This window comes from Opisthorchis viverrini (assembly GCF_000715545.1).
Source record: "Opisthorchis viverrini unplaced genomic scaffold opera_v5_528, whole genome shotgun sequence".
In the NCBI taxonomy this organism is placed as follows: domain Eukaryota; kingdom Metazoa; phylum Platyhelminthes; class Trematoda; order Opisthorchiida; family Opisthorchiidae; genus Opisthorchis; species Opisthorchis viverrini.
In genome coordinates this window covers 123,209-136,324 of record NW_008752189.1, presented here as the reverse complement: position 1 = coordinate 136,324, position 13,116 = coordinate 123,209, and the positions used below count along the sequence as shown (strand labels likewise).

At 44.2% G+C, this 13,116-nt stretch overlaps 1 protein-coding gene across 1 annotated transcript in view; it reads left to right on the top strand.

Annotated features, from left to right (window-relative positions):
- Window positions 1-2,481, top strand: part of T265_15470 (hypothetical protein) — a gene marked incomplete at both ends in the record, with an annotated part of 56,593 nt that extends 54,112 nt beyond the window's left edge. Inside the window, 2 exons of the mRNA XM_009178280.1 lie at window positions 38-579; window positions 2,185-2,481. Coding sequence (XP_009176544.1) covers window positions 38-579; window positions 2,185-2,481 — 839 coding nt within the window. The remainder of the gene's footprint in view (window positions 1-37; window positions 580-2,184) is intronic.
- Between the last annotated feature and the right edge of the window lie 10,635 nt (window positions 2,482-13,116).

The window sequence follows — 13,116 nt, the reverse complement described above, 5'->3', positions numbered from 1 at the left end:
CATAACGATACTAACTAATGACTCTCTTTTCATGCAGAAATATTCACTCGCTTATCTTCGGAGATTTGTTTCTGGTCGGTGGGTGTTCTCTCCGCCAGAAGCAACAGCAGCGCGAAATCTCAGGTTCCGTCACACCCAGCGGACCGATCGCCGTTGCTTCATCTACTCTTTCTTGATGTTATTCAAGCCTGCAATCGTTCAGTCCCACACGAAGATATCCTTCTTCGAGTGACGGGTACTCTACTGAACATAGCGCGTCATCGACGCTTAGCTGAACATGCCTCTCTTTGGTGGACGCCACCTTCGTCTCAAGTCGACCATGAAACCTGGATTTCGCCGGCATTGATCGCCCGAACACGGTCGCGCTTAAGTCTTTCCCTCTCCCCAACACGCAAACTGTCTTCGACAACTAATACCGAAAATCAATGCCTACACAGTCCACCTCGACCACATCGAGACCATAGTGACGATCGATCTGCGACAGCTTATTCCAGTGTACCCCTAGATGGCCAGACAAGCGTTGTTGAGGCCCTTATAGGCATCCTATTGAGAACTTGGAGAGCTCGTCCAGGCACGTTGGTAAGTGCGCGTTACAGCTGGCATTCGACATTCATGTCATTTCGTATTTACCCGCAACCACTACAAAATCCTCCGACGGAGATTATTTCTGTCATCCCCAGCCATCTTTACCTTGCAGTACCTGTCTTTGTGGGGCATTTTGATGGCTCACGTTGTGTGCTTGGTCATTGCTGCCACGACGAGACTGGATCTCTCCGTGGTATGACGGTTTGTGTACCTCAGCGGTCCATCGAGTTATACTGTGGGGCGTCCGCGCAACACTCGCAGAGTCTCTCTTACCAGGTTGGTCAGTGGTTGGAGGTCTGACGAACACAGTCTCCTGATTCTCCAGGTTGGAGTTTGGAGCATGTGTGGCGAATAGTTTCGTGAAAATGGTAATGTGCTTGGGTTTCCAGCCTTCTGGATAGGTTTTGGTTGCGGACTCTATCTGGGTATGGGCTCTCTGGCAGTGTCCCAGCTCGTATGCTACCACGAATTTAAATAAATCACAGTTTTACGGCAGCGGCACCAGTGTTGAACACCGATGTCCTTCTGTCCATGATGATGATGATGATGGTTGGTCATTGATCTGTTCGCTAAGAGAAGCAGTTTGGCTCCAAGTCCGCCATCACCATCAGCCCGTTTCCGGTAGATACTTGCGTGTTTCTTATGATTTAACTGAAGTCTGCACATCCGGAGTGACCTTGCATTGCATAGTTTTGGAATTCTTATTGGCTTATAGTCTTTGCTTTGGTAAATCCTCTTATACCCACCCGTTTTGGAAGCTCTCTTAGTGCCAGCCGACAAACTCACTCGACAAATCCTTCAGACCCACAGAATCCAGAGTCGGTCTGCGTGATACAACTGAGCAAAATGGGATTTAACCCTGTTCCGGTTTAAACAGTGCAGCAATTGATTGACTTCAGGGTTTGACCTTTTTTTATTGGTCATCTTAGGGTTGTAATTTAGACGCAATAATTTTTCTTTCACGACTAAGATTCTGAAAGTGACTATCAGGATGTTAAAGTGCAGTGATCTGATATCGTTCAACGTCCTATACATGCCGTTTTAAAGGAAACCGAACAATTCAATTAATACGATTGTGATCTTATGTTCTTAATGCTGTACACCAGTAAGCCTTGGAGAGGTTGTCCCAACACATTGTCAGCGTCCCGAATGGCATCCAAGCATTTGATGCTTTGAATGCATAGCTCCTCTTCCCCTCTTTCCAGTGAAACATTCACTGGCAACGCTGTTCACTTAGATCAGCTACTGCTTCCAATGCGCAGCTATCTAGCTCATCTCACCAACCAAATCATCGATGAACGAAACTGTGGCAGCCAGGACTGCTGTACGGTAAGTACGCGGTTTTTACAACTGATGGTCACGCTGAACGCATTCGGTGTGCCGATGGAAAATCGGGATCGTGCCGTGGACCCATCGGCCTGCGTAATATACTGGCAAATGGTTGCAGCTGTCGAATTAATTCACATGTTTTTGCGTGAAAAGTTTGTGCTGGTTGATGTCGGAAAATTCGCCGTCGTAGGATTATTTTCCTATGTAATTCATTCCATGTCTTGCTCGTGTAGTTTTAGAAAAAGCGGTCACCTGCGAATACCTTTACAGGTTATAAAACCGTCCCCGTTAATGAATGACATATTTCATCGTACCTCACTTTTCCAGGGCATCCGTCTGTTCGCCCGTACCGCATGTTTGTTGGCCATGTTGTGCGATGCGATCCCGATGAATCTGCTCCCTACCGCTTCGTTACTTCCGGTCATTCGTGAACTTTCCAATTGTTTGGCTCGTCGGGGCGGTGGTCCTCAACCGCGTCGTTCGGACACTGTCGAACATACAATGAGTTTGCTAGAGCAAACAGCTGAGCGCATGCGTCACACGATGTCTAATTTACGTAAACAGCTGAGGTTCGTCGGTATACTGCCTCCTCATTGTTTCGATTCACTAGTTGGTACTTTCACCTGAGGTTATCTCCAAAAGAGGACCTGTAAGGTTTATTGTTGATTCTCTTATGACACTATCCCATTTTCCCGTAGTTTGATCTCTTATTCTGCTGCTTATTCAGCATCTCCCTGTTTCCGCTTCCATCCATGACGTATTTGGAGGGTTTGGATTCATGTAGCCGGCTACCACTCGTTCCCTCTCTCTCTCTGATTTTCTTTTCACTATGGGGCGTCGTCGAATCATAAAGATTAACTCATGCTTTCAGTGAATAGTAAATGCTCCGTCTAAGCGGTCTAGAAAGCCTATCGTGCTAAAAATGTAGTCTGTGGAGAACGGCAGCCTCTGTGGTATTCACCATGGGAGCTCTCCGGTGGTTTTGAAAGTAATTTTAGAGAATTTCATCGGTAATGACGGATGGAGGAAGATTGCGGATTTTCAGCTCAAGACGCCTAATGACAAAGTCTGTGCAGCTGTGGTTGCAGTTCTGGGGCTGTATATATAATCATAACCATCCAAGTCGCCCTCCTCATACACGTCGATGTCTTTCCGCAGTACTCAAGCTTCCGATTTGTGCCTCTGCGAGGCTCGTGGTCACCAAAGGTAGAGGCTGCTATTACGATAATCGCAGTTTTTGACTCGATCTAAGGAGAGGTGTAAGACCTACAGAATATTGAGTGACAACATTTGATACTCTCAAATTTCGGGTGATTCTATACTCCCGGATATATACACATTTCGGCTAGCAAATTATATACTGTAATGTGGGTGGTACGCTGATCAGCCGATTGAAGATTCGAGATGTACTGTAAGCAATCGTGATCAGGGTCTTAGCTCACCCAACAAGGGTCAGGGAATACGTACTGTAAAGTCGGGGATGTGTGAATTCATTCAAAAGTTGTTTCCGTTGGATATTATTTTCCGAAGACAAATTACCATGAATTCATTGTGTGCTTGTTTATCCCGCATTCACTGACGAGAATAGTGGCTTCCGCGTGCAAACCACCATCCACTGGAACTCCCGTAGCCACTCTCACCCAATACTAGTAGTCATGTTTGGGTTGTTTAAGCTACTCTTAAATGTTCGTTTTGATCTTGTTTAGCCGGGAGGAAAGGCTTACTACCAGTAGACCTTACACATGTTATTTCCCGGTCGTCTCCCAATCTGGTTGTCATCAGACAACAAAGTTCGAAATACTCCCACAACAATCTGACCACAGTTTACCTCCCATTTATCATTTCACTTTGACCTGATCCACTCCCGTTTCCAATAGTTATGACCTCGAATGGCATCTGTATCCAGTCAAGACGCGCGCGGATCCCACCGTGGCCATCGACTTTCTCCTACTGACCGTGGCATGCAAATCTGCTGCTGGCTGAGCCAACTCTACTCAGCACCTGCCCCAATCATCCGAGAACTTGTGTTTTCACCAAGAATCTTATCATGTGTGTGTGTGTATTCCCACGTAACTAATCTGTACATACACCGGATTTGCCTTCCCACTTTTTGCCGTTGGTTTACATTTGTGGAGGGGTCAGTCTCTGAAGGATGTTAAGCAACCAGCTGTGAAAAGTTTTGTTTGTAATAGCGAGGAACACACCTCGTATGGTTGCGAAGGTGTCTAAGATTAGAAGCCCCAGCATCCTGAAGACCAGTTCAGTGCTGTGTGACGGGTGGGGGGTAGTGGTGAATATCTTGCACTTAGACACTCGTCCATCGTGGAAGAAGAACGGATGATGGTTCCATATAATTGTGAAACAGCTTTCAGCATATCTGGCTCTGCTTACTGAGTGGGATTGACGTTCGAAGGTTTACCAATCCCACTACTTTCCCAATACAGGTAGTCCGATAAAAAGTACGAACTAATCACGAAGCTGATCACTCACTCATGGTTAGTATGTTGACCAGAAGACCGCGGGTTCTAATCTGAGTTGTACTTGGATTGCTCAGTGCTGATGATTCGTAATGCAAGTGAAACAAGTGGACAGTGCTCTTTGGTTCCTCGGTTCACATTAACTTCACCTGCAGGATGAAGTTCTAATTCCTTCGGTTTCCAACTTTATTGTTTCAATCGGCTGAACACTTGGTTGCCTTTCCTTAATCTCATAGACTAACTTAGATTTCCACTCACAGTTCATCTTTCGTTTGAGATCTGTTGGTCGGAGAAGACCTTGCCAATCTTAGCTTCTTTGAAGCGACCTGGTGGGTATGTAACATTTTCACATGGTTTCAGACTGTACCGACTATGAAAACCAGTCCAGAAAGTTGTGTTTCAAGGAAAGTGGTGGCGGTGTTTTTCAGAATGTCCTCAGTGTAGTCGATTGTTTCTATGAATCGACCGAGGCTGGATTGGCTGAAGCTGCAGTCCAATTTTGATTGCAAAATATTTCTCTTTTTCACAACACAGCGTACAAAACCAAACCTTCCGGAACGAAATGAACATCTTTCATCACACATCGCATTCCGTTAGGACCATATCCCTCGTAATTAATACAAAGCTCGTGTAGCACGTCAAAAACCTGATAACTCAGCTAAATGCATTCAAAACCACACTTGAAGTTCCTTAGGAATACGCGAACCAACACTTCGTGTTTCTGTCATTCATTCCATGGTTTCATAATTTGCGATTTTTGCTGTATCGCAATCTTTTGTATTGGTAGCACTATGCTTTGTCGACCGGTTCCTGATGCAAGTAATTTTCAGTAATATGTTCGACTGTTTCTTTAAAGAGAACAGCGATTTGGCTTCAAGTGGAAAAAGCGAGTTCGATAGAAACTTGGGGATTACGTCTACGTGATGAGCTCGAAGAAAGGTAAAATCATCAGTACTGGCTTTTGATAATTCTCCATTGACCTTATGAATGGAAAGCTTATTTCACATTAGATGGCCAATTCAGTAGGCAATGCTAGTTTTACGTGTGTAATTTCGTCTGCTCAAGTAAATTCTGTTTTAAATCAACTCTCCCCAAACATGTGCAGCTGTTTGATAAAGTGGTTTTCTCACTTCATTTGAAACAGTCGAAGCTCCAGGAACAGGATGATTGAAAAACGAGCCCACACTGATTATTCTGCCGCTTAAGGGACTAAACAGCTGCTTGTTTATTGATCGGACAAGGACGAGTGGAACCTGATCCGGTTTCTTTTGGCTGTTCCAAGTCCAATAAGTTCGCTTCTGACCAGGAACATTAGTTCTCTCAAGCTTTTTCTTGCACGGTCTTCCTTGTTCACAGAAGCGAAAAGCTGTCTCTCCGAGAGGCTACAGAAAGAATACTATCATGTGATGTGGGTCGGACAATCAACAGATTCGATGGAGCTCACCCGGAAATATTGATACGGCGAAAAAATCGTTCAGCTCTAACACCCTTTCGATGTCTAACTGCCATGCCAACCGAGAGCTGTGATGCTGCCATGTTTCCCATGCCTAGACAGGGAAAGTCGAGATGAAGAGGTCGCTTTCGAACCTTTTAGTCAGTAATTTCGTACTCTAGTCACTGATCACTACGGCTGTGAATGGGACAGAGTTCAGGTGTTCTACTTCCACCAGGTATCAGAGATGCAATCATCTAGGAAAACTCGTTCCCCCAGTGGTGTACAGCAAGAAGGCGGTATATCAAATGCCATAATCTTATTTTCAACGTATGTAAACTGTATTCAAGTTTGAATTTTGAGTTGCACTTCTGCGCAGGCTATTGGGTTCTTTTTGGTGTCGTAGAGCCAGAATTGCGCGGTGTTGTCGAGCTGGTGTTCAATGGAAAAAATATTTGGTACGGAATAAGCAATGTACGGCGTGGAATAAAGGAAGGAGCCATATACAAATCAACATTGTGCCAACGAGAGACCCTAGCCAAACTACTTTACGACCGAAAGTGTCACAATGACCGGCTTATTGTTTGTTTGTTTGTTTGTCTGTTTGAGCTGACGTTTTAGACAACGTGTGTATCCGTAGTACAATATTACTCCCAATTTCGGAGATAACCCTTTTTCAGCTTATGCTTCATTTGCTCTTCTATAGCTGGTCAGGTTGGTGGACAGATCTACATGTGGGTTCCAAACAAGCCTTGTTCAAACCATCCATCGACAGAAAATTTCTGGGTCTCTTTCTTACCTATGAAAAGAAAATGGTCAGTTGAGTTTCGATTGTTGATATCTAATCAATGGTATATGAAACACCGTGTCACGAATACGGTGAAGTACAGTGCATATTATTTCTCTCGGACGGACCAGTCCTTTTAATGGTCGGGTTCTTGTGACTTGAAATGGTCAAAAAAATTGATTCTAAACGGAATGTGCGATTAGCACAAAGCCTGGAAATTGTTCAGGTCGAAAATATGACTCTGAAAGTATATTATTAAAGTACCGTGCGTCACTTAAAATAACTTCACAACTTTAAATACCAGTCCGACAAAACATGTAGGAAAATTTTCGGTCTTCGACAGGCATGCAGGACGCTAGTATCATAGTTACAGTTCACACAGAAAGTCACAATTTCCTTGTATTTATGAAATTTCGGGCTGTTGAAATTCGGATAGCTAACTCGACGAGTTGCCTTGGCTCATTCAACGATTTGTTTGGTTGGACTCGAAGAGAATCTCCAGTGTTCTACTTGTCGGTTAGAGGTGCATGCCCAACTGGTAGTTACAGGACATTGGCCAATATACACTCATTTGCAAACTAATTTGGTTTTTCGAGAGACTCACCTGAAACCCAGCTGAGTCTCTCGTTTGTGATGTTCTCAGGCAACTGAATGTGTTGCACCAGGCCGCCTCATGTTTCAGTCGCTACGATATTCTCGATACATGTATATCTTTGTAACGTGCTACTCATAAGGTTGCTGAGTAGTGCATTACAAAGGTAAAACTCGTAGATAAACTTGTATGCATACTACTACAAGGTTCTCTGAATGAGCATACAGCCCTACAGAAACACTCCTTTTAATAGGGGCCGATACATGCGGCGTATACATCATTGATTCGTTAGCGGCTTTCAGAGTCTAGAACCATTGAAATTGTTGTCTATCGATGAATGTTCCCGATTACTAGTTGCTGTCATGCCTGCTCTGTGGATGCAGAGTTTTGTCATTAACTTGGACGCAACTAAAATCCCTTCTAGAGAAGTAGTGGAAGAACATTTGGAACATAAGGTAGATGGAAACTCGGGGACTGTAACTATCTGATGAGCCTCAACAAGGGCGAAACTGATCGTGGGCTGTCGGAGAGCTTCCAGCAACCCTATGAGTAGTGTATTAAGCCTATGAAACGTATCGTGATATCTCGAATGTCGTGCCAACTGAAAAATGAGGTGGCCTTGTGCAGCAAATGCAGTTGCTTAATAACATCATAAACGAGGGATTCAGCTGGTTTCCAGGTGAGTCTCCCGTCAAAGCCAAACTGGTATTTAAGTGACTGTATTTCGCTAAGTATGGAGTTTGTTTTGCCTCAGCAACTCAATTTTAGTGCAACTTTGGCAGGTGGTCGGATACGTACCCTAGAAATCTTATACCTGCAAGCCAAACCGTTTTCAGAAGAACATAATCTGGCGGGAAAAATAAGCAACTGGGGTGCCACCTTCTTCGCGGACGACCTAAGCTGTACAGCAGAGAATTATAAGTAGTAGGCCAGTAGACTATAAGACCTCTTCCGTTCCCTTTTCTGGCTACACAATGTCTGGCCGTTTTGTCGGCTTTTAACTTCCGCTCTGTCGCAAACGGTACCTTGTGGAGGTTTTAGGCATCTGCATAGAAAAGAGGTTGATTTGATTATGAGTCGTTTTCTCCCCGAGGACAATATTTCATTTCGCTAATCGTTTCTTGTACAGTCCGAACCGCCTCTGAAATATTCACTCAGGTCTGCCATTTTCACAGATAAAAGCCCAAGGTGAGTCGTTCCCGACGGGTTTGATCATCGGACTGCGATACTGTCAGGTTGCCCAGGGGCAAAGGTCGCCTTCGAACCACGGAACTTCCGGTCAGTAAATCCGTGCTCCAACTGCTGAGTCATCTCGCCTCACTCCCCTAGACAAGTGAGTTGATAACATCTTCCGGTTTATTGTCTCGTTTATTAACTTCTGACAACGATTCAATTCTTGCGACACTATGTTCTGTCCTTACCAGGCTTTTTCGGTGTCGTTGACATCACACTCGAGTGGTTCAAGTTGTGACCTAGAATACTAACTTCAGTGTCCACTTACTGGCCGGACATTCAACACTTGACGAGATTTAATAACTTACAGGTATACTGTAGCACCTCACATCTCCACAAAGTAAATAGCTTCATGTTTTGGAGGGCGACGAAACGCGTAGTAAAACTAGACTTCATTAAATAAGAAATCCACCACACCTCAGTTGATGGACCAACGAATAGTATTCGTATAATGGGAACCAGTACCTCTTGAAGATTAGACTAGAATAGTTAGCAACAATCTGGTGGAATATTGAGAAATATCCGTTGTTAGGCCCGGTGGCTGATGCGGTTAGAAAATGACGCTCTCCCCAAGGAGCAACCTGTTGCGAACAGTTGGAATCAACAGGACAACTAGGCAACGTCCAGGATTTTTTTGTGCCAAATAGTGCAAAATTTGGGTTGGCATCTTTGGCACTTGTTCACATTGTGGGATACAATGTTGAAATTGGTTTGGGGGTCTCAAGTTAACAGCAAACGTCGTCCACACAGGCATGGAGTGCAAAAAAGCAAAGGGGCAGCGTTGATAAACCCTCTGCGTTCCCTGCACAGCTGATCGGGATTATATGGTTTTCGGTTTGCGCGCCATTTCTCATATTGATACCCACTCTCCTTAATCCACAAGAATCATAATCTGAAATCAGGGGCTCTCCCGTGCATCTTTTTGTTCCTGTGGAACCTTCTAACAAGGAAATTATGGTAAACTGTGCCGCACCAAACCAGGCTACCTATATCATGTACTCAATGTACAATTTTATCATGTAATGATAGAGCCCGGTCCATTTAAATTTCTCAGCACTGTATTCATTCGCTGCACTTTGCCCACGACACATCCACCGTTTTTCCATGCTGCTATCTGTTTCATCCCAAGAGAATAATTTATTGAACTTGGTTGGACCACCTGCAGGGGAAGCGGACACTTGGTCTTTGTTTGGGAAAGAACCCAGTTTGAAGGACAAGCCCTTATTCAAAAGAATCTTACCTAAGAGCAATAATGCTTTAGTACGTGATGCCATACTTTTCGCCTATTTATAGGCGGGACACTTTATGAAAATTAAATAAACAAGTAGGGTCTCTGTGGGAAGATATGGGAGATGAGGTTTCGAAATTACTCGTAAACTTAGGGTGGCAAATATACTTGTATAAAAGTTTTGGTGCACTCACTGACTGGTCTGGCACAGTCGACCTCATTTTGACTGTGTGTTTAACACCAGCTTGAACGGGACAGGATGGTGATATATAATTGCAACCTTCCGAGTATGGTTTTGGAAAGCTTTGCCAAATCCATATGCCTGACCAGACGCAGACCCATGGTACAACGTCTCTGAATGTCTTGGCTTGTTGGAAAGAATGGGGAATTAGAAAGTGAAGATTGAGGTGATCAGTTGAGGTTGATGTGCATACTGGAAATTCTTCTGGTCAGCCGTTACAAAACAGGGATTATTACCAGAATGTTGAAAAACGACTGGTCTTTGTGGCAATTTTGGAGAATCGGGTTATCGTAATCCACTTGGGACGTGTGCAAATATGAGGAGATCCAAATATTTTGAATGAAGATTTGGCGCTGTGTGTAAAGCCAGTCTGTGCTGAAATGCTCTCATAGGTACTTTGCAGCGGTTTCAAGACTTCGTGAGGTGCACACTGCTAGTGAACCCTTATAGGGATGATATGGGTACACAGTACTTCCAATGATTTCAGCACATACTGACTACAAGTGAATGTCGAAACATCCATTTGAACAATAATATTCTGGTTAAGGTAACGTTGAAATATTTGTAACACAGCGTACTACTAAGCTATCTAAGGATACCCCTACATGTTAGGAGAAAGCTATCTTTGCAATTCCCGTTTCCTAGCTCACTTCCAGCTTCATAGAAGACCATTTGATATGGACTGATAACTAGAGGGTCTCTATTGTAGTGATCCATTTCGCTAACTTCTTGTTTCGGTGTTTGATCGGCGCATTTTAGTTTCTTCAAACAAACGTTCCGTATGCGGTTTTACTAACTTACTTGTTACTGAATGGACTCAGGTTTCGGTCTTATTAGAGCTCATCAGCAGAGTGCATACGGCCGTGCCGGGGTGTGAAACCCCGAAGAGTCCAGTGCTTCCTTTGGTGTGGACCCACCAGGATAACTACGCCAGGACAAGAGAACGACCGTTTAAACAAAAGTGATGTGAATATGAACAATATTTATCTCCCAAACCCCACAAGAGAAATAAGAACGGTGTCCAGCGGGTTTCTAGCTTCTGTACCGCTGCCTGACTGGGAAGTCCTGACAGATGGGTCAGTCGATCGTCACAACCAGGTCAGTTACTCGCGCGTCATTCAATGAGTCGTGCACACCGGTCACACGCTCAAGAGTGAACACGTTCGCCCGTTCAGACGTAAAAATTCAATGCCTCCAACGTGCACTGGTGGAGTAGTGGTAACACTCTCGCCCCGAAAGTCAGATTTCCAGAGTTTAAACGCCGACCGGTACTGTCAAGAATATGCACTGCTGATGAGCTCCAATGAGAACGAAACTCGAATCAGGTGCTTCCCCCGTTTCGCGCTGACTCACGGGAATAATTGAGTCAGGACGGAAGAATGACTCTTCAAGCAAGAGTGATGTGAATATTAACATATGACTATACGTGTATGTTAGCAAAGCTGGACCTTCTCGTTCTCATAAATGACTTGTAAATTCAATCCAAATTGGCCTACATAAATAGTGCTCCGATTATTTCATACCTGAAGACATTTTGTCCACTTACAGGACTGTGAAGCCATTATAGACCAAAGTTTTGCTACTTCTTAACGGACGTTTGAGAGACAGTCCTGTAAATATATCAACATATAGGGGTTAAGAAGAATCTCGTAGGACCGAACTGAGATTTGAACAGGCTGATCTATCAAGGTAGTGTAAACAAATAATATCGCGGAGGAACAACATTCTGCTACAACGTCTGATGATAACAACGTTTACGTTTCACACTTCACAAGAAACTGCGAATGAATAGGGCATCAGTATTACGAGCGGGTGGGTGACAAGGACGTAAGGTTTGTTTGCGGAAAGATGAATGTTCACAGCAATCAACCGTCTGATAAAAAACTCCTATTGTTGGAGTTACGCCTCAGGGTAGCTCATATGCTAGCTTACCTCAGCGGTAATTAGCATACTCTACTAGCGCCGAGGAGCGACCGGTGATGCTTTACAAAAGTGGTTTGAACTTATCCACATTTTGTCCACTTCTAAGAAATAACAAAATCTTGATGTATTTTAGTACAGTGAAGCACCTTGCAACCAAGAGCAAATGACACGAATGTCCTGTCATTTCATCTTAGAACTGGAACCAAAGAATGGTAATATCTTATTTATATTAAAAAGATTAAGTAGTTGAAATCTGAGGGGTGTGTGTATATATATAAGGTTGAAACAAAAGGTGGTTCATAGAAACACCATACTTATCTGAAATCGTTTTCCCCAAATCTGTGGAGTACATTTACGGATTATTCATGTCAGAATCACACTACCGGTTCATGTGGTCCATCGATTACCAGAAGCATTCGGAGACGTAAAGCAGTCAGGTGAAGTGGTAAAATCCGTGTAAACTGCGAGCGCATTCAGTTAGGCTTTATATAACCTTCAGAGTTTGGTGCATTAGGCAGCCAACTGCATTCACTGTCAGTCTTTCTCGTCTGCAGACAAACCGACGTGCATTTTCAGAGATATCCGCTGAAATATTTATGGTAATGAGCATCAAACTGCCAACGGAAGTTGTTGGAATCGACCTGCAAGGTGGGCAATAACCTGACTGACCAAGGCTGATCGCATAGGCACAGCACACCAGCAATTATGTCATAAACGGTACGCTGATCACCCTGGACTGCAGCGATCTACCGCTTGGACTGGAAAAGGTGGTAACCTCTGGTTACCACTAAAGTTGTTACATGGCAAGCAATTTATTAACACGTGCCAAACCGATAAACCAGAGCGGAAAATTTGTTTGCTGTCCTTGTTAGTTAGGAAAAAGCGCAGTCAAACACATTCATCGTAAAAGGAATCCCCATCTCGTTCCGAATAACCGGTAGGCAGCAAGACATCAATACAACGTGGCACCAAACTCATTGTAGTTATTCAGTGTTTCTGATTGGTTCTTAACGTAACACATTCACTTAGTAACAGTGGCCGTCACGAAGAGACTGGACCTTACCATGGTGTGATGGTTTGCGCACCTCAGCGACCCATTGAGCTGTACTGGGGGGTGGCCCCGCGGCACTCACAGAGTCTCTCATACCAAGTTGGTCAATGCTTAGAGGTCTGAAGAACACAGTCTCCTGGCGCTCCAGGCTGGGGGTTGGAACATGGGGCAACTTGTTCTGTAGAAATGGTAATGCATTTGCATTTCTTGCCAAACACCACTGCCTTGCGGTTAGGCT